This window comes from Oncorhynchus masou, chromosome 28 (genome assembly GCF_036934945.1).
Source record: "Oncorhynchus masou masou isolate Uvic2021 chromosome 28, UVic_Omas_1.1, whole genome shotgun sequence".
Classification (NCBI taxonomy): Eukaryota; Metazoa; Chordata; class Actinopteri; order Salmoniformes; family Salmonidae; genus Oncorhynchus; species Oncorhynchus masou.
The window spans coordinates 10330307-10351198 of NC_088239.1; the positions used below are offsets into that span (position 1 = coordinate 10330307).

The 20892-nt window shown below is 39.1% G+C and overlaps 1 protein-coding gene across 1 annotated transcript in view; it reads left to right on the forward strand.

Annotated features, from left to right (window-relative positions):
• LOC135517153 (catenin delta-2-like) overlaps nucleotides 1-20892 on the forward strand; it is a 586832-nt gene that overhangs the window by 95134 nt on the left and 470806 nt on the right. The window contains exon 2 of the mRNA XM_064941201.1: nucleotides 8319-8452. Coding sequence (XP_064797273.1) covers nucleotides 8324-8452 — 129 coding nt within the window. The 5' untranslated portion in view covers nucleotides 8319-8323. The remainder of the gene's footprint in view (nucleotides 1-8318; nucleotides 8453-20892) is intronic.

Sequence of the window (20892 nt, forward strand, 5' to 3'; positions counted from 1 at the left end):
CTATGAGTATTAGTAATGATGATGGTGGTGTTGTTTATAGGAGGTATACTCTGAGTATTCAAGAGTCAAGAGAATTAAGTTCTCAGTGTTCATAAACCCAATTGAATTGATTACTCAGCCTGATACCCAGAATTTGTAGGAAACTGGTTGGAATAAATCAGACGGAGGCCCAGCTACAATTGTCAGGCATGTTTATTTAGAGAGCTCTGCCTATCATTTCCGGCACATTGGTCTATATACCTCACATTTCGTCATAAATGTCCCTCCTCCTCTCAGATACAATGGCAACATAGTTCACAAGTCTTCTCCTACTCATAAATAGTCTGTCACCTGTTAAACAATCTACTACAAGCCCAAGGTCTCTCCCCTCCATTGGTGGGGACAGAATGTCCTGTAAGGAACACAGTATTCCAGCCGGTCTGACGATAGCTCCATTAGTTTCTAACAGGGAACAGAAAGTCCTTGTTCTAATTCTTGACTAAAACTACACACATGAGATTTAGTGTTATGATTCTAAAAAGATTCATACAATCATACAGTGACAGGGTAGTATTCTGTCAGTTATAGTTCTACGTTAAATGTCTACATCATTTAGTCATTATTCATAAAAAAATCCCATAACAATTAGCAATGATGATGATGTTGTTGTTTATAGGAGGTATACTATGAGTATTAGTAATGATATTGTTGTTGTTGTTTTTAGGAGGTATACTATGAATATTAGTAATGATGAGGATGTTGTTGTTTATAGGAGGTATACTATGAGTATTAATAATGATGATGACGTTGTTTATAGGAGGTATACTATGAGTATCAAATCAAATTTTAGTAATGATGATGGTGCTGTTGTTGTCTATAGGAGGTATAATATGAGTATTAGTAATGACGATGATGTTGTTGTCTATAGGAGGTATACTATGAGTATTAGTAATGATGACAGTGCTGTCTATAGGAGGTATACAATGAGTATTAGTAATGATGGCAGTGTTGTCTATAGGAGGTATACTATGAGTATTAGTAATGATGATGTTGTTGTTGTTTATAGGAGGTATACTATGAGTATTAGTAATGTTGTTGTTGTCTATATGAGGTATACTATGAGTATTAGTAATGGTGACGTTGTTGTCTATAGGAGGTATACTATGAGTATTAGTAATGATGATGGTGTTGTTGTTGTTTATAGAAGCTATACTATGAGTATTAGTAATGCTGACGTTGTTGTCTATAGGAGGTATACTATGAGTATTAGTAATGATGATGATGTTGTTGTCTATAGGATGTATACTACGCATATTAGTAATGATGATGATGTTGTTGTCTATAGGACGTATACTTTGAGTATTAGTAATGATGATGATGTTGTTGTCTATAGGAGGTATACTATGAGTATTAGTAATGATGACGTTGTTGTCTATAGGACATATACTATGAGTATTAGTAATGATGATGGTGTTGTTGTTGTTTATAGAAGCCATACTATGAGTATTAGTAATGCTATGGTTGTTGATGTTGTCTATAGGAGGTATACTATGAGTATTAGTAATGATGATGATGTTGTTTATAGGAGGTATACTATGAGTATTAGTAATTATGTTGTTGTTGTTGTTTATAGGAGGTATACTATGAGTATTTGTAACGATGATGATGTTGTCTATAGGAGGTATACTATGAGTATTAGTAATGATGACGTTGTTGTTTATAGGAGGTATACTATGAGTATTAGTAATGATGATGATGTTGTTGTCTATAGGAGGTATACTATGAGTATTAGTAATGATGATGGTGTTGTTGTTGTTTATAGAAGCTATACTATGAGTATTAGTAATGCTATTGTTGTTGATGTTGTCTATAGGAGGTATACTATGAGTATTAGTAATAATGATGATGTTCTTGTTGTTTATAGGAGGTATACTATGAGTATTAGTAATGATGATGACATTGTTGTCTATAGGAGGTATACTATGAGTATTTGTAATGATGATGTTGTTGTTGTCTATAGGAGGTATACTATGAGTATTAGTAATGATGACGTTGTTGTTTATAGGAGGTATACTATGAGTATTAGTAATGATGATGATGTTGTTGTCTATAGGAGGTATACTATGAGTATTAGTAATGATGATGACATGTTTTATAGGAGGTATACTATGAGTATTAGGAAATATGTTGATGTTGTTGTCTTGTAGGTATACTATGAGTATAAGTAAATATGTCAGTGTTGTTTATAGGAGGTATACTATGAGTATTAGTAATGATGATGATGTTGTTGTTTATAGGAGGTATACTATGAGTATTAGTAATGATGATGTTGTTGTTGACTATAGGAGGTATACTATGAGTATTAGTAATGATGATGTTGTTGTTGTTGTCTATAGGAGGTATACTATGAGTATTAGTAATGATGATGGTGTTGTTGTTGTTTATAGAAGCTATACTATGACTATTAGTAATGCTATTGTTGTTGATGTTGTCTATAGGAGGTATACTATGAGTATTAGTAATAATGATGATGTTCTTGTTGTTTATAGGAGGTATACTATGAGTATTAGTAATGATGATGACATTGTTGTCTATAGGAGGTATACTATGAGTATAAGTAAGTATGTCAGTGTTGTTTATAGGAGGTATACTATGAGTATTAGTAATGATGATGATGTTGTTGTTTATAGGAGGTATACTATGAGTATTAGTAATGATGATGTTGTTGTTGTCTATAGGAGGTATACTATGGGTGTTAGTAATGATGATGGTGTTGGTGTTGTTTATAGAAGCTATACTATGAGTATTAGTAATGCTATTGTTGTTGATGTTGTCTATAGGAGGTATACTATGAGTATTAGTAATAATGATGATGTTCTTGCTGTTTATAGGAGGTATACTATGAGTATTAGTAATGATGATGTTGTTGTTGTTTATAGGAGGTATACTATGAGTATTAGTAATGATGATGACATTGTTGTCTATAGGAGGTATACTATGAGTATTTGTAATGATGATGTTGTTGTTGTCTATAGGAGGTATACTATGAGTATTAGTAATGATGATGTTGTTGTTGTCTATAGGAGGTATACTATGAGTATTAGTAATGATGATGGTGTTGTTGTTGTTTATAGAAGCTATACTACGAGTATTAGTAATGCTGACGTTGTTGTCTATAGAAGGTATACTATGAGTATTAGTAATGATGACGTTGTTGTCTATAGGAGGTATACTATGAGTATTAGTAATGATGATGCTGTTGTTGTCTATAGGATGTATACTATGCATATTAGTAATGATGATGATGTTGTTGTCTATAGGACATATACTATGAGTATTAGTAATGATGATGATGTTGTTGTCTATAGGAGGTATACTATGAGTATTAGTAATGATGACGTTGTTGTCTATAGGACGTAGACTATGAGTATTAGTAATGATGATGGTGTTGTTGTTGTTTATAGAAGCTATACTATGAGTATTAGTAATGCTATTGTTCTTGATGTTGTCTATAGGAGGTATACTATGAGTATTAGTAATGATGATGATGTTGTTTATAGGAGGTATACTATGAGTATTAGTAATTATGTTGTTGTTGTTGTTTATAGGTGTTATACTATGAGTATTTGTAACGATGATGATGCTGTCTATAGGAGGTATACTATGAGTATTTGTAATGATGATGTTGTTGTTGTCTATAGGAGGTATACTATGAGTATTAGTAATGATGATGGTGTTGTTGTTGTTTATAGAAGCTATACTATGAGTATTAGTAATGCTATTGTTGTTGATGTTGTCTATAGGAGGTATACTATGAGTATTAGTAATAATGATGATGTTCTTGTTGTTTATAGGAGGTATACTATGAGTATTAGTAATGATGATGACATTGTTGTCTATAGGAGGTATACTATGAGTATTTGTAATGATGATGTTGTTGTTGTTTATAGGAGGTATACTATGAGTATTAGTAATGATGATGATGACATTGTTGTCTATAGGAGGTATACTATGAGTATTAGTAATGATGATGATGTTGTTGTCTATAGGAGGTATACTATGAGTATTCGTAATGATGATGATGTGTTTTATAGGAGGTATACTATGAGTATTAGTAAATATGTTGATGTTGTTGTCTTGGAGGTATACTATGAGTGTAAGTAAGTATGTCAGTGTTGTTTATAGGAGGTATACTATGAGTATTAGTAATGATGATGATGTTGTTGTTTATAGGAGGTATACTATGAGTATTAGTAATGATGATGTTGTTGTTGACTATAGGAGGTATACTATGAGTATTGGTAATGATGATGATGACATTGTTGTCTATAGGAGGTATACTATGAGTATTTGTAATGATGATGTTGTTGTTGTTTATAGGAGGTATACTATGAGTATTAGTAATGATGATGACATTGTTGTCTATAGGAGGTATACTATGAGAATTTGTAATGATGATGTTGTTGTTGTCTATAGGAGGTATACTATGAGTATTAGTAATGATGATGTTGTTGTTTATAGGAGGTATACTATGAGTATTAGTAATGATGATGATGTTGTTGTCTATAGGAGGTATGCTATGAGTATTAGTAATGATGATGATGTGTTTTATAGGAGGTATACTATGAGTATTAGTAAATATGTTGATGTTGTTGTCTTGGAGGTATACTATGAGTATAAGTAAGTATGTCAGTGTTGTTTATAGGAGGTATACTATGAGTATTAGTAATGATGATGTTGTTGTTGACTATAGGATGTATACTATGAGTATTAGTAATGATTATGATGTTGTTGTCTATAGGTGGTATACTATGAGTATTAGTAATGATGATGTTGTTGTTGTCTATAGGAGGTATACTATGAGTATTAGTAATGATGACGTTGTTGTTTATAGGAGGTACACTATGAGTATTAGTAATGATGATGACATTGTTGTCTATAGGAGGTATACTATGAGTATTTGTAATGATGATGTTGTTGTTGTTTATAGGAGGTATACTATGAGTATTAGTAATGATGATGACATTGTTGTTGTATAGGAGGTATACTATGAGTATTTGTAATGATGATGTTGTTGTTGTCTATAGGAGGTATACTATGAGTATTAGTAATGATGACGTTGTTGTTTATAGGAGGTGTACTATGAGTATTAGTAATGATGATGATATTGTTGTCTATAGGAGGTATACTATGAGTATTAGTAATGATGATGATGTGTTTTATAGGAGGTATACTATGAGTATTAGTAAATATGTTGATGTTGTTTTCTTGGAGGTATACTATGAGTATAAGTAAGTATGTCAGTGTTGTTTATAGGAGGTATACTATGAGTATTAGTAATGATGATGATGTTGTTGTTTATAGGACGTATACTATGAGTATTAGTAATGATGATGTTGTTGTTGACTATAGGAGGTATACTATGAGTATTAGTAATGTTGTTGTTGTCTACAGGAGGTATACTATGAGTATTAGTAATGATGATGATGTTGTTGTTGTCTATAGGATGTATACTATGAATATTAGTAATGATGATGATGTTTTTATAGGAGGTATACAATGAGTATTTGTAATGATGATGATGTTGTCTCTAGGAGGTATACTATGAGTATTAGTAATGATGATGATGTTGTTGTCTATACGAGGTATACTATGAGTATTATTAACGATGATGATGTTGTTGTTTGTAGGAGGTATACTCTGAGTATTAGTAACGATGATGATGTTGTTGTTTGTAGGAGGTATACTATGAGTATTCGTGTCAAGAGAATTAAGTTCTCAGTGTTCATAAACCCAAATGAATTGATTTCTCAGCCTGATACCCATAATTTGTAGGAAACTGGTTGGAATGAATCAGATGGAGGCCCAGCTACAATTGTCAGGAATGTTTATTTAGAAAGCTCTGCCTATCATTTCCGGCACATTGGTCTATATACCTCACATTTCGTCATAAATGTCCCTCCTCCTCTCAGATACAATGGCAACATAGTTCACAAGTCTTCTCCTACTCATAAATAGTCTGTCACCTGTTATACAATCTACTACAAGCCCAAGGTCTCTCCCCTCCATTGGTGGGGACAGAATGTCCTGTAAGGAACACAGTATTCCAGCCGGTCTGACGATAGCTCCATTAGTTTCTAACAAGGAACAGAAAGTCCTTGTTCTAATTCTTGACTAAAACTACACCCATGAGATTTAGTGTTATGATTCTAAAAAGATTCATACAATCATACAGTGACAGGGTAGTATTCTGTCAGTTATAGTTCTACGTTAAATGTGTACATCATTTAGTCATTATTCATAAAAAATCCCATAACAATTAGCAATGATGATGATGATGTTGTTTATAGGAGGTATACTATGAGTATTAGTAATGATATTGTTGTTGTTGTTTTTAGGAGGTATACTATGAATATTAGTAATGATGAGGATGTTGTTGTTTATAGGAGGTATACTATGAGTATTATTAATGATGATGATGTTGTTTATAGGAGGTATACTATGAGTATTAGTAATGACGATGATGTTGTTGTCTATAGGAGGTATACTATGAGTATTTGTAATGATGATGATGTTGTCTATAGGAGGTATACTATGAGTATTAGTAATGCTGATGATGTTGTTGTCTATACGAGGTATACTATTAGTATTAGTAACGATGGTGATGTTGTTGTTTGTAGGAGGTAAACTATGACTATTAGTAATGATGATGATGTTGTTGTCTATACGAGGTATACTATGAGTTTTAGTAATGATGAGGATGTTGTTGTCTATAGGAGGTATACTATGAGTATTAGTAATGATGATGATGTTGTTGTTGCTTATAGGATGTATACTATGAGTATTAGTAATGATGATGATGATGTTGTCTATAGGAGGTATACTCTGAGTATTAGTAATGATGATGATGTTGTTGTCTATAGGACGTATACTATGAGTATTAGTAAAGATGATGATGTTGTCTATAAGAGGTATACTATGAGCATGAGTAATGATGATTGTATATTATATTATGTGATATTGATGTTGTCTGTAGGAGGTATTTTATGTGATGTGTGTATATTATATAACGTGATATTGTTGTTGTCTATATGAAATATTCTATGTGATGTGTGTATTTTATATAACGTGATATTATTGTTGTCTATAGAAGGTATTCTATGCGACGTGTGTATATCCTCTAGCGTCGAGCAATCCCGTATCAGGTAGCGTAATCATAGCCTCAAGCTCATTAGCATAACGCAACATTAACTATTTTAAAAATCGCAAATGAAATGAAATAAATATATTGGCTCACATGCTTAGCCTTTTGTTAACAACACTGTCATCTCAGATTTTCAAAATATGCTTTTCAACCATAGCTACACAAGCATTTGTGTAAGAGTATTGATAGCTAGCATAGCATTAAGCCTAGCATTCAGCAGGCAACATTTTCACAAAAACAAGAAAAGCATTCAAATAAAATAATTTACCTTTGAAGAACTTCTGATGTTTTTAATGAGGAGACTCTCAGTTAGATAGCAAATGTTCAGTTTTTCCAAAAATATTATTTGTGTAGGAGAAATCGCTCTGTTTTGTTCATCACGTTTCGCTAAGAAAAACCCCCGAAAATTCAGTCATTACAACACCGAACTTTTTTCCAAATTAACTCCATAATATCGACAGAAACATGGCAAACGTTGTTTAGAATCAATCCTCAAGGTGTTTCTCACATATCTTTTCGATGATAAATCATTCGTGGCAGTTGCCTTTCTCTTCTGAACCAAATGGAAACGTGCATGCAGCTGGAGATTACGCAATAATTTCGACGGAGGACACCAGGCGGACACCTGGTAAATGTAGTCTCTTATGGTCAATCTTCCAATGATATGCCTACAAATTCGTCACAATGCGACAGAAAGTGTAGGCTCATTCCTTGCACATTCACAGCCATATAAGGAGACATTGGAACACAGCGCATTCAAAATCTGGGGCATTTCCTGTATGAAATTTCATCTTGGTTTCGCCTGTAGCATTAGTTCTGGGGCACTCACAGACAATATCTTTGCAGTTTTGGAAACGTCAGAGTGTTTTCTTTCCAAAGCTGTCAATTATATGCATAGTCGAGCATCTTTTCGTGACAAAATATCTTGTTTAAAACGGGAACATTTTTTATCCAGAAATTAAAAGAGCGCCCCCTATATCGAAGAAGATATTATGTAACGTGATATTGATGTTGTCTACAGGAGTTATTCTATGTGATGTGTGTATATTATATAACATGACATTGTTGTTGTCTATATGAGATATTCTATGTGATGTGTGTATATTATATAACGTGATATTGTTGTTGTCTATAGAAGGTATGCCGGTGCCAGACCAGCCATCAGAGCAGGGAGCCAGTCTGCTGAGTCCAGGTCTACCGTCATCTAATGGAGATGGATCAGACGGGACAGAGACCACCTCCGCTATCCTGGCCTCTGTCAAAGAACAGGTACTGTAGGCCTGTCTGCCTGTCTCTCACTGTGTGTGTGTGTCCATATCAGCAAGTGAGACTTAAACACACTGATCTGTACTTGGAACACACAAACGTACACAGTGTACTATGAATTATTTGCTGTAGAACTTGCTGCTGGAGCAGATATCAATATTCCAGTCCTATGCTGTTGGTTCAGGATAGTCCATGTTAGAAGTCAATATTGAATGTGTAGAGGAGGAATCAGGAAGTAATGTTGAGACAAAAAAGTCTATGACTAGGGTCGCGGTAGTCTTTGACAATTTTTAGGGCTTTCCTCTGACACTACCTGGTATAGAGGTCCTGGATGGCAGGAAGCTTGGCCCCAGTGAGGTAAGGACCCTAGTCACATTGCCTTGTGGTTGGAAGCCAAGCAGTTACCATACCATACATCTAGAGTTTTCTCCCTCTAGTTGCACATTTAACATGCTGGTAGAAATTAGGTAAAACAGATTTAAGTTTCCATGCATTAAAGTCCCCGGCCACTAGGAGCGCTGCCTCTGGATGAGTGTTTTCCTGTTTGCTTATAGCCATATACATCTCATTGAGTGCAGTCTTAGTGCCAGCATTGGCTTGTGGTGGTAAATAGACAGCCTCCAGGAATATAGATGATAACTCTCTCTGTAAATAGTGTGGTCTACAGCTTTTCATGCGATACTCTTCCTCAGACGAGCAAAACCTCAAGACTTCCTTAGATTTCGTGCACCAGCTGTAGTTTACAAACATACATAGACCGCCACCCCTTGTCTTACCAGAGGCCGCTGTTCTGTCCTGATGAAACAGATTAACACCCACCAGCTGTAGGTTAATCACGTCATTGTTCAGCCATGACTTGGTGAGACATAAGATATTACAGTTTTTAATATCCCGTTGGTAGGATTTACATGATCGTAGTTTGTCTTATTTGCCATTGATTGTACGTTGGCTAATAGGACCGATGGTAAAGACAAATTACCCGCTCGGCGTTGGATCCTTACAAGGCACCCAGATCTTCGTCCCCGATATCTCTGTCTCTTTCTCATGCAAATGATGGGGATGAGGGTCTTGTCGGGCGTCTGAAGTAAATCCTTCCCATCTGACTCGTTGAAGAAAAAGTATTCCTACAGTGCGGCCTGAGTAATCGCTGTCCTGACATCTAGAAGCTTTTTTCGGTCATAACAAACAGTGGCAGAAACATTATGTACAAAATAAGTTGCAAATAACATGAAAAAACACCAGCTGCCGCTGGTAACTACTTTATTGAGAAAAAATGTACTTACTATAACTGTGATATGTGGTTGTCCCCCACCTAGCTATCTGTATTTGTATTTATTATGGATCCCCATTAGTTTTTGCATGGATTCCGTGACGCGGTTAGCTTTTAACAGCTTAACTGACAGGTTAATATCTGCTTGAAAGAGCCGCTAAGCTGCTAACGTTTGCCATTAAGCTAACAAAGTTACTCTCAGATGTGTTTTCCGATTGATCCCTCTTTGTCTGGAGAAGTAAATGAAATTAAAAAAAGCGCTACAGGAGCTGTATCTACTACGCTTTGTTTCGGGACAATTTGGATCCCTCAGAGTTCTAATGCGGCAATTGTTTGCTTGCCGAGGATTATAGGCTTGAGGTGGCTTCCTGAATCACGCAGATCGCTAACCTATGTAAGAAACTGGGGATGAATGCACTAACTGTAAGTGACTCTGGATAAGAGAATCTGCAAAATGACTAACATGTACAGCGTAAACAGGGTACCTTCCATCTAGATACGTTATTGCAAAGAGACACCGGAAAGAGATCATTGTGTGTGAGAGTTTTAGGTGTCTGTGTGCAGTTTGTCTTTGTGTTTGAGAGAGAGGGGAGTCACACTTTGAAATCAATGCCCTAGGCCTCCCAAGTGGCGCAGCGGTCTAAGGCACTACTTCTCAGTGCTAGAGGCGTCACTACAGACCCGGGTTTGATCACAACCGGCCGTGATCAAAAGTTCCATAGGCGGCGCACAATTGGCTTTACTTGGCTCATCATGCTCTAGCGACTCCTATTGGTCAGGTGAACAGTGTTTCCTCAGACACATTGGTGCAGCTGGCTTCCGTGGGTGTTAATTAGTGATCCCTTCACGCGCCAATCCCTTTAGCTGGATAGATTTGACAACATCCAGTGAAATTGCAGAGCGCAAAATTCAAACGACAGGAATATCAATATTCAACATTCACGAAAATATATGTAATACATCAAAATAAACCTTAACTTCTTGTTAATCCAGCCGCTGTGTCAGATTTCAAAAATACTTTGCAGTGAAAGCAGACCATGCGATTATCTAAGGACAGTGCCCCGCATACAAACGCATGAAAATCCTTTTTCAACCAGGCAGGTGCGCCACAAAAGTAAGAAATAATGATATAATAAATGCCTTACCTTTGAAGATCTTCTTCTTTTTGCAATCTCAAATGTCTCAGTGACACAATGAATGATCGTTTTGTTCGATAAATTCCTTCTTTATATCCCCAGAATGTCCATTTATTTGTCGCGTTTGATTCAGAAATGCACCGGTTCCAACTCGCCCAACATGACTACAAAGTAAGTAAGTAAGTTACCTGAAAAACTTGGTCCAAACAATTAAAACAATGTCCCTAATCCAACCTCAAGGTATCCTAAAATGTAAATAATCTATAAAATTTAAGACGGGATAATCTGTTTCCAATTCCCGAAGGAAAATACAGAGCGCGTTCCTGTTCACGCACACCAAAATAGTAGGGACCTTCAGAGTGACACATGGAATGAATAGCACTACTTTTTCATATCTCAAAAGAAAAACATCGACCAATTTCTAAAGACTGTTGACATCTAGTGGAAGCCATAGGAACTGCAAGCAGGTTCCTCATGAATAGGGCTTTCAATAGAAAACCATTAGGAAATCCTATGACCTCAATTAATTTTTTCCCTGGATGGTTTGTCCTCGAGGTTTCACCTGCCAAATCAGTTCTATTATACTCACAGACGTTATTTTATAGAGTGTTATAGAGTGTTTTATATCCAAATCTACCAATTATATGCATATCCTAGCTTCTGGGCCTGAGTAACAGGCAGTTTACTTTGGGCTTTTCATCCGGACATCAAAATACTGCCCCCTAGCCTTAAGAGGTTTTAAGAAGCGTGGTTTGGTGGGCCATGTTTCGGAGGACGCATGACTAGACCTTTGCCTCACGAGAGTTGCAGCGATGAGACAAGATGGAAATGGGTGAGAAAAAAGGGTTAAAATACAAAAATAAATAAATCAATGTCCTGGGAAATGGAAGTCTCTGTATGTGTTTGTGTCAATATAGCTCTGAGTTCTCTCCCCTCACATTCAATTAAAAGTAAAAAGTTCCCTTGCCTCCAGGATAAAACGGTATTCTTTCATGGAACACATTCCTTTGAGAATCATTGAATAGGGAGATTGAATAGGGAGATTGAATAGGGAGATATTTCTGGGCCCTCTTGAACAATGCTTTGACTGATAGAATGTTGATTCACCACGGGTTGTCACAAAGACTTTGCCAAATCATTGTACATTTGTAAAACATTTTATACGTCTGAGATTTGTATTTTGTCCTATGTTACCTACAGGTCAAGGGCAAACTAAGTTGGACATTTTGAAAAGCCTTTCGTATTGCTAAATTTGTATTCAGAAAGTAATGAGATTGGAGGAGGAGGGGGGGTTACATTGTAAAATAAATGCAAAGTCATTCCATGTCCACATCATAACTGTCTGACAACCTGACTTAGTAACTCAGCATGTATAAACCTCTCTCCATCTGTTCTCCCACACAGCTACACATATAGATGGACAATAGATATTAACATCATGGAGATATGAGCTGAATCGCGTACATATGATGTACATGCTGTCAGCAGATTTGTGTGTAGTGTGTGGTGTGTAGTGTGTGTGTCTGTGTCATGTGTAGTGTGTAGTGAGTGTGTAGTGTGTGTGTCTGTGTAGTGAGTGTGTAGTGTGTGTGTGTCTGTTTAGTGAGTGTGTATTGTGTGTTGGTGTTTGTGTAGTGAGTGTGTAGTGTGTGTGTGTGGGTCCCCAGATCCTCAAAAAGTTCTACAGCTGCACCATCTAGAGCATCCTGACTGGTTGCATCACTGCCTGGTATGGAAAATGCTCGGCATTTGACCGGAAGGCGCTACAGAGGGTAGTGCGTAGGGCCCAGTATACCACTGGGGGCCAAACTTCCTGCCATCCAGGACCTCTATACCAGGCAATGTCAGAGGAAGGCCCTTAAAGCGGTACCGGAGCGCCAAGTATCGGACAAAAAGGCTTCTTAACAGCTTCTACCCCCAAGCCACAAGACTCTTGAACAGCTAATCAAATGGCTTCCGAGACTATTAGCATGAACACCCCCCCCCTTACACTGCTGCTTCTCTCTGGTTATTATCTATGCATAGTCACTTAACTCTCATAACTCTCCCTACATATACATATTACCTCAATTACCTCGACTAACCGGTGCCCCCATACATTGACTCTGTACCGTAACACCCTGTATATAGCCTCCATATTGACTCTGTACCAGTGCCCCCTGTATATAGCCTCCATATTGACTCTGTACCGGTACCCCCTGTATATAGCCTCCACAATGACTCTGTACCGGTACCCCCTGTATATAGCCTCCATATTGACTCTGTACCGGTACCCCCTGTATATAGCCTCCACATTGACTCTGTACCGGTACTCCCTGTATAAAGCCTCCACATTGACTCTGTACCGGTACCCCCTGTATATAGCCTCCACATTGACACTGTACCGGTACCCCCTGTATATAGCCTCCATATTGACTCTGTACCGGTACCCCCTGTATATAGCCTCCACATTGACTCTGTACCGGTACTCCCTGTATAAAGCCTCCACATTGACTCTGTACCGGTACCCCCTGTATATAGCCTCCACATTGACACTGTACCGGTACCCCCTGTATATAGCCTCCATATTGACTCTGTACCGGTACCCCCTGTATATAGCCTCCACATTGACTCTGTACCGGTACCCCCTGTATATAGCCTCCACATTGACACTGTACCGGTACATCCTGTATATAGCCTCCACAATGACACTGTACCGGTACCCCCTGTATATAGCCTCCACATTGACTCTGTACCGGTACCCCCTGTATATAGCCTCCACATTGACTCTGTACCGGTACCCCCTGTATATAGCCTCCACAATGACACTGTACCGGTACCCCCTGTATATAGCCTCCACAATGACTCTGTACTGGTACCCCCTGTATATTGACTCTGTACCGGTACACCCTGTATATAGTCTCCACATTGACTCTGTACTGGTACCCCCTGTATATTGACTCTGTACCGATACTCCCTGTATATAGCCTCGTTACTGTTATTTCACTGCTGCTCTTTAATTATTAATTATTTTTATTTGTACTTATGTATTTTTTACTTAACACTTATTAAGTAAAACATTTGGGGCTCCTGAGTGGTTCAGTGGTTTTATGCACTACAGTCGTGTTTGTGTAGTGTGGAGTGTGGAGTGTGGAGTGTGGAGTGAGTGTGTGGTGTGTAGTGAGTGTGTAGTGTGTGTGTAGGTGTAGTGAGTGTGTACTGTGTGTAGGTGTTGTGTGTGTGTGTGTGGTGTGGTGTGGTGTATGGCTGTTGGTCGACCAAGATTGTTTTAGTTCAGCAGTAACAAATATATATACACTACCGTTCAAAAGGTTGTGGTCACTTGTTTTGAGGCAGAGTTGCAAAGAAATAGCCATATCTCAGACTGGCCAATAAAAAGAAGAGATTAAGATGGGCCAAAGTACACATACACTGGACAGAGGAACTCTGCCTAGAAGGCCTGCATTCCGGAGTCGACTCTTCACTGTTTACGTTGAGACTGGCAGGTGTTTTGCGGGTACTATTTAATGAAGCTACTAGTTGAGGACTTGTGAGGCATCTCAAACGAGACACTCTAATGTACTTGTCCTCTTGATCAGTTGTGCACCGGGGCCTCCACTCCTCTTTCTATTCTGGTAAGAGACAGTTCGCTGTTCTGTGAAGGGAGTAGTACACAGCGTTGTACGAGATCTTCAGTTTCTTGGCAATTTCTCGCATGGAATATCCTTTATTTCTCAGAACAAGAATAGACTGACGAGTTTCAGAAGAACGTTTTTTGTTTCTGGCCATTTTGAGCCTGTAATCGAACCCACAAATGCAGATGGTCCAGATACTCAACTAGTCCTATTGTCACGTTCTGACCTTTATTTCCATTGTTTTGTATTCATTGTTTAGTATGGTCAGGGCGTGAGTTGGAGTGGGCAGTCTATGTTTTATTTTCTATGATTTGGGGATTTCTATGTTTCGGCCTAGTATGGTTCTCAATTAGAGGCAGGTGTCATTAGTTGTCTCTGATTGAGAATCATACTTAGGTAGCCTGGGTTGCACTGTTTGTTTGTGGGTGATTGTCTATGTTGATTGCTTGTTTCAGTACAGTTCTCATTAGCGTCACGGTTGTTATGTCGGTTAATGTTTTTGTATAGTGTTTCAGTGTTCAGTGTTTTCTTTATTAAAATGAATGATGAACACATACCACATACCGCATTTTGGTCCTCCGATCCTTCTCGCCTCTCCTCTTCAGATGAAGGGGAGGACGACCGTGACACCTATAATGGGCCTCTGTACGCCTATGTAGATATTCCATAAAAAATCTTCCATTTCCAGCTACAATAGTCATTTACAACATGAACAATGTCTACACTTTATGTCGGATCAATTTGATGTTATTTCAATGGATAAAAAAAGTGATTTTCTTTCAAAAACAATGACATTTCTATGTGACCCCAAACCTTTGAACGGTAATTTATATACACTGCTCAAACACAATGTAACTCCAAGTCAATCACACTTCTGTGAAATCAAACTCTCCACTTAGGAAGCAACACTGGTTGACAATAAATTTCACATGCTGTTGTGCAAATGGAATAGACAACAGGTGGAAATTATAGGCAATTAGCAAGACCCCCAATAAAGGAGTGATTCTGCAGGTGGTGACCACAGACCACTTCTCAGTTCCTATGCTTCCTGGCTGATGTTTTGGTCACTTTTGAATGCTGGCGGTGCGTTCACTCTAGTGGTAGCATGAGACGGAGTCTACAACCCACACAAGTGGCTCAGGTAGTGCAGCTCATCCAGGATGGCACATCAATGCGAGCTGTGGCAAGAAGGTTTGCTGTGTCTGTCAGCGTAGTGTCCAGAGCATGGAGGCGCTACCAGGAGACAGGCCAGTACATCAGGAGACGTGGAGGAGCCGTAGGAGGGCAACAACCCAGCAGCAGGACAGCTACCTCCGCCTGTGTGCAAGGAGGAGCAGGAGGAGCACTGCCAGAGCCCTGCAAAATGACCTCCAGCAGGACACACATGTGCATGTGTCTGCTCAAACAGTCAGAAACTGACTCCATGAGGGTGGTATGAGGGCCCGATGTCCACAGGTGGGGTTGTGCTTACAGCCCAACACCGTGCAGGACGTTTGGCATTTGCCAGAGAACACCAAGATTGGCAAGTTCGCCACTGGCGCCCTGTGCTCTTCACAGATGAAAGCAGGTTCACACTGAGCACATGTGACAGACGTGACAGAGTCTGGAGACGCTGTGGAGAACGTTCTGCTGCCTGCAACATCCTCCAGCATGACCGGTTTGGCGGTGGGTCAGTCATGGTGTGGGGTGGCATTTCTTTGGGGTGCCGCACAGCCCTCAATGTGCTCGCCAGAGGTAGCCTGACTGCCATTAGGTACCGAGATGAGATCCTCAGACCCCTTGTGAGACCATATGCTGGTGCGGTTGGCCCTGGGTTCCTCCTAATGCAAGACAATGCTAGACCCCATGTGGCTGAAGTGTGTCAGCAGTTCCTGCAGGAGGAAGGCATTGATGCTATGGACTGGCCCGCCCGTTCCTCAGACCTCAGGAGACCATCCGCCACCTCATCAGGAGCATGCCCAGGCGTTGTAGGGAGGTCATACAGACACGTGGAGGCCCCACACACTACTGAGCCTCATTCTGACTTGTTTTAAGGACATTACATCAAAGTTGGATCAGCCAGTAGTGTGGTTTTCCACTTTAATTTTAGTGTGACTCCAAATCCTGACCTCCATGGTTTGATAAATTTGATTTCCATTGATAATTCTTGTGTGATTTTGTTGTCAGCACATTAATCTATGTCAAGAAAAAAGTATTTAATAAAAATATTTCATTCATTCAGATCTAGGATGTGTTATTTTAGTGTTCCCTTTATTTTTTTGAGCAGTGTATATTTGCGCCCATCTCAGTAAACTAATCCATTGCGGAGGCCTAGACTGTGATGGAGGCTCCATATGGAGGGTGTAATGCTATTGTGGAGCTTCCATAAGCATCCAGAGGCCAAATCGCGCTCCGTACCGCATCGCCATGAGCCTACCAAATGTTGTGACAATGCAGGGGCTCCGCATTGACATGATTGGTTGCGAGGGGCGGTACACCCCGTATAAACATAGTCTCACTTCCTTGACAACAGCTCTGCACTGCTTCGCAGAAGGAAGAGGTATGAATGGCCTGACTGCTGCTGAAGTCGTATCACCATAAATGCTGCACGGCCGATGCAGGCGTCGGATTTACCATGCGCCCAGATGCACTTCTTTCTCCAGAATGTGCTCTGTCCCGCCAATGTGTGCACATTCATTATTTTATAACTTCATTGTTTGAATTGTTTGCGTTTGATTGTTAGTGTCTATCACTTCCCCATTACATACATCACCAGTAGTACATTTACCATTCATTTACCATTCATTTACCATTCATTTCTATCATTTCTAATCTACAATGTTTGTTACTTTGGTTACGGTAATTTATTTTAATGCCTTCAATATTATTATTCCAGTCTTCCCATTATCATTGTCGGAGTGGACACATTGTTTGCAGAGTGCAAACGTTTTGGTTTATTTCATTTCCATTTACGAGTTTTGTCAATTTAGTCATTGTCTTTTGTTTGGAGCACTCCTGTTAATGTTGAGTTAAGACCCGCACGCATAGAAGTAGGCCTGCCTGTCCTGCAAGAAAATGTAGGCATATAAATGTGCCCTTTTGGGGATCTGATAGTATTTCTGATTGGCTTAACGCACCACCACTAATGACCTGTGGAGCTTCACAAAGTAATATTCACCTCAAACAAAGCAAACAACGTCTGGTTTTACGTCCATTGAGAATTACAGTCGTTCCTCAATGTATTTGAAAAATCTTTCTCGCTCTCTCCCTTTCGACAACCGCTCAGCGTGAAAGAGAAATGTCATGCTCTGATCCAATGGAAACATCATAAAATAGACCTACTTGATTACTTCTTATCAGTGCTTGACCTGGACTGGAATAGGTTCCGGTACTCATTTTGGGTGCTGGTACTGTTTATATTCAGGTGCAGGAGCTCCACAATACTTTTGAATTAATATTCTATAAGAGGAACAGGAGCTGAAGCAGTAGAACATTTGAGATGCCGGTACTCAGCTCCGGTGAGCTGCTGTCCAAGTCAAGCACTGCATCTTATCCCTTATGCAAATAGCCTACAACTGTGTGTCTGTCCCGAGATCACTGGCACAGGAAACTCTGAGGGCCCAGATTATTTTATACAATGTTGCAAGTTTGCTAGTGCAAGCTTCTGAGTGGTCCCAAGTTATAGTTGATACGTTTCAAGTTTATTGCAGACAGGCCATGTGTAGCCATGATTTATAGGATATTTATTGTTATCAGGTTATCTTCTACCTTCAGGCTGCAATATTTTTATTTGTTGCCTTTATCTAGGTTATTTAAAAAAAGTTGGCAATAGAAGTTACTTTTTAGGTTAGTATAATTTTCATTTGGATTTGGATATAATTTTGATTAACCAAATGACAAGATTGAGATATGAAGAAGTTGTTATAAATTAAACTATTTCACAAGCATTTGCACAGAAAGGTTGCTGTCAGGAGAGTAATGGCAGAATCTGCGAATGCCAACAGGAGCGGGAGGAAAATAGTTGGGTAAGGTTGTCTTTTTCTTCTGTTTATCTAGATCTCTGGCGCCCTCTTGAGGCATTTGTCTTATTTCATCAAATCGTAAGGTTTAAGCATCAGACAAGTTCAGTTCATGCATATCGTTGATTTTATTAAAACACATTGGGCATGTCTATATATGGAAAAATACATGTTTAAAAATCTTGATTGGACTAAAGAAGAGACGACTTTTGGTCGACACACACACACACACACACACACACACACACACACACACACACACACACACACACACACACACACACACACACACACACACACACACACACACACACACACACACACACACACACACACACAAGCATGCTCACACTCTGAATATGGAATCTAAATGCCTGCCTGATCTTTCAGTTTTCCCTCATGTATTGTGATGTGTATCTGTGTGTGGCCAGTATACTACACCGAGACAATAATCATGCAGCAGCAGGAAATGTGAATTATTGTGTTGATTATAATTAATGGTCAAGGGAAAATAAAGTCAGACAATTGGAAATTACAAACTTTAGAAGCCTTTTTAAACCTCAAATACACTAAAAAGTTATCCTGCAACAGGTTGATCTATTTAAGATCCTACATCTGTAGAGAGGGGGAGAGAGGGAGGGGAGAGAGAAAGTGAGTGTGTGTATGGAGAGATTAAACACAGACTGCCCTTTTCTCTCTCTCTCTCTCTCTCTCTCTCTCTCTCTCTCTCTCTCTCTCTCTCTCTCCCTCTCCTATTCAAAGGCTTTATATTGGCATGGGAAATATATGTTTACATTTGCCAAAGCAAGTGAAAGATAATAAACTCTGCACCTGCCTCCCTCTCTTTCATTTCAATTCAATTCAGATCCAGGACCTATATGCTTGGCGGTGTCAGAGAAAAGCCCAAAGAATTGTCAGAGACTACAGTCACCCAAGTCAAAGACTGTTTTCTCTGCTACCGCACGGCAAGCGGAACCAGAGTGCCAAGTCTCGGACCAAAAGGCTCCTTAACAGCTTCTACCCCCAAACCATAAGACTGCTGAACAATTAATCAAATGGCCACCGGACTATTTACATTGACCCCCCCCCCCCCCCATTTGGTTTGTAAACTGCTGCTCCTCGCTATATATCATCTATGCATAGTCACCTCTATGCATAGTCACCTACCTACATGTACAAACGACCTCGACTAACCTGTATCCCCGGCCACTGACTCGGTACCGGTACCCCATGTATATAGCCTCGTTATTGTTATTTTATTGTGTTACTTTTTATAATATTTTACTTTCTTGACTGCCCTGCTTCATTTGATTTGAATTATCTTTATCGGCATGGAAAACTTAAGTTTACATTGCCAAAACAAGTGGAATAGATCATAAGTGTGCACATAGCCTGTCTTCTCTCTCTGCTTACAGCGGCCTTTTCCAATAGCAAGGCTATGCTCACTGAGTCTGTACATAGTCAAGGATTTTCTTAATATTGAGTCAGTCACAGGGGTCAGGTATTCTGCCACTGTGTACTCTCTGTTTCGGGCCAGATAGCATTCCAGTTTTCTCCATTTTATGGTTGATTCTTTCCAGTGTGTCAAGTAGTCATTTTTTTGCTTTCTCGTAATTTGTTTGGGTCTAAAGGTGTTTCTGTCCTGGGGCTCTGTGGGGTCTGTTTGTGTTTGTGAACAGAGCCCTCTCTCTCCTTTCTTTCTCTCTCTCTCATTCTCTCTCTCATTCTCTCGCTCCCTCAATTCAATTCAAAGGGCTTTATTGGCATGTGAAATATACTGTATGTTTACGTTGCCAAAAAAAGTGGAATATACAAGAAACAAAAAGAAAATAAACAATCAAAAAATGAACAGTAAACATTACACTCAAGAAAGTTTTTAAACAATATAGACATTTAAAATGCTATATTATTGGCAATGTTGTACAATAACAATGTGTAAATGTGTGTGTTCCGTCAGCTCTGTGCTGGTAATGTGCTGATAACCTAGCAGTACCTCTGTGGCCATCCTACATGCTAAACACATGGCTATCAGCATGGTGACTCTTTCAGAAAGAGGACACACCTGGCTGTGTGCAGGGAGGCCCCCCCCACCCCAACACACACACACAACACATTTTCTTCTTGTGAACATTGAGGAGACCAGCTGTGTGTTCTGACTGTCAGGCAACCAATTATACAGTCTGATATTATATCATTATACTGGAACACCCTACTCCCATTCTGTCTGTCTGTCTGTCTGTCTGTCTGTCTGTCTGTCTGTCTCTCTCTCTCTATTTCTCTTCCTATCTTTCTCTCTCTCCCTCACTCGGTCTCTCCCCCCTTGCTGTCTCTCTCCTACTCTCTGTTTCCGTCTCTCAGTCTCAGCCCCCCCCCCCTTTCACTCTCGACAGTGTTCCGTGACTCTTTCTGTAAATAATGATTCTCT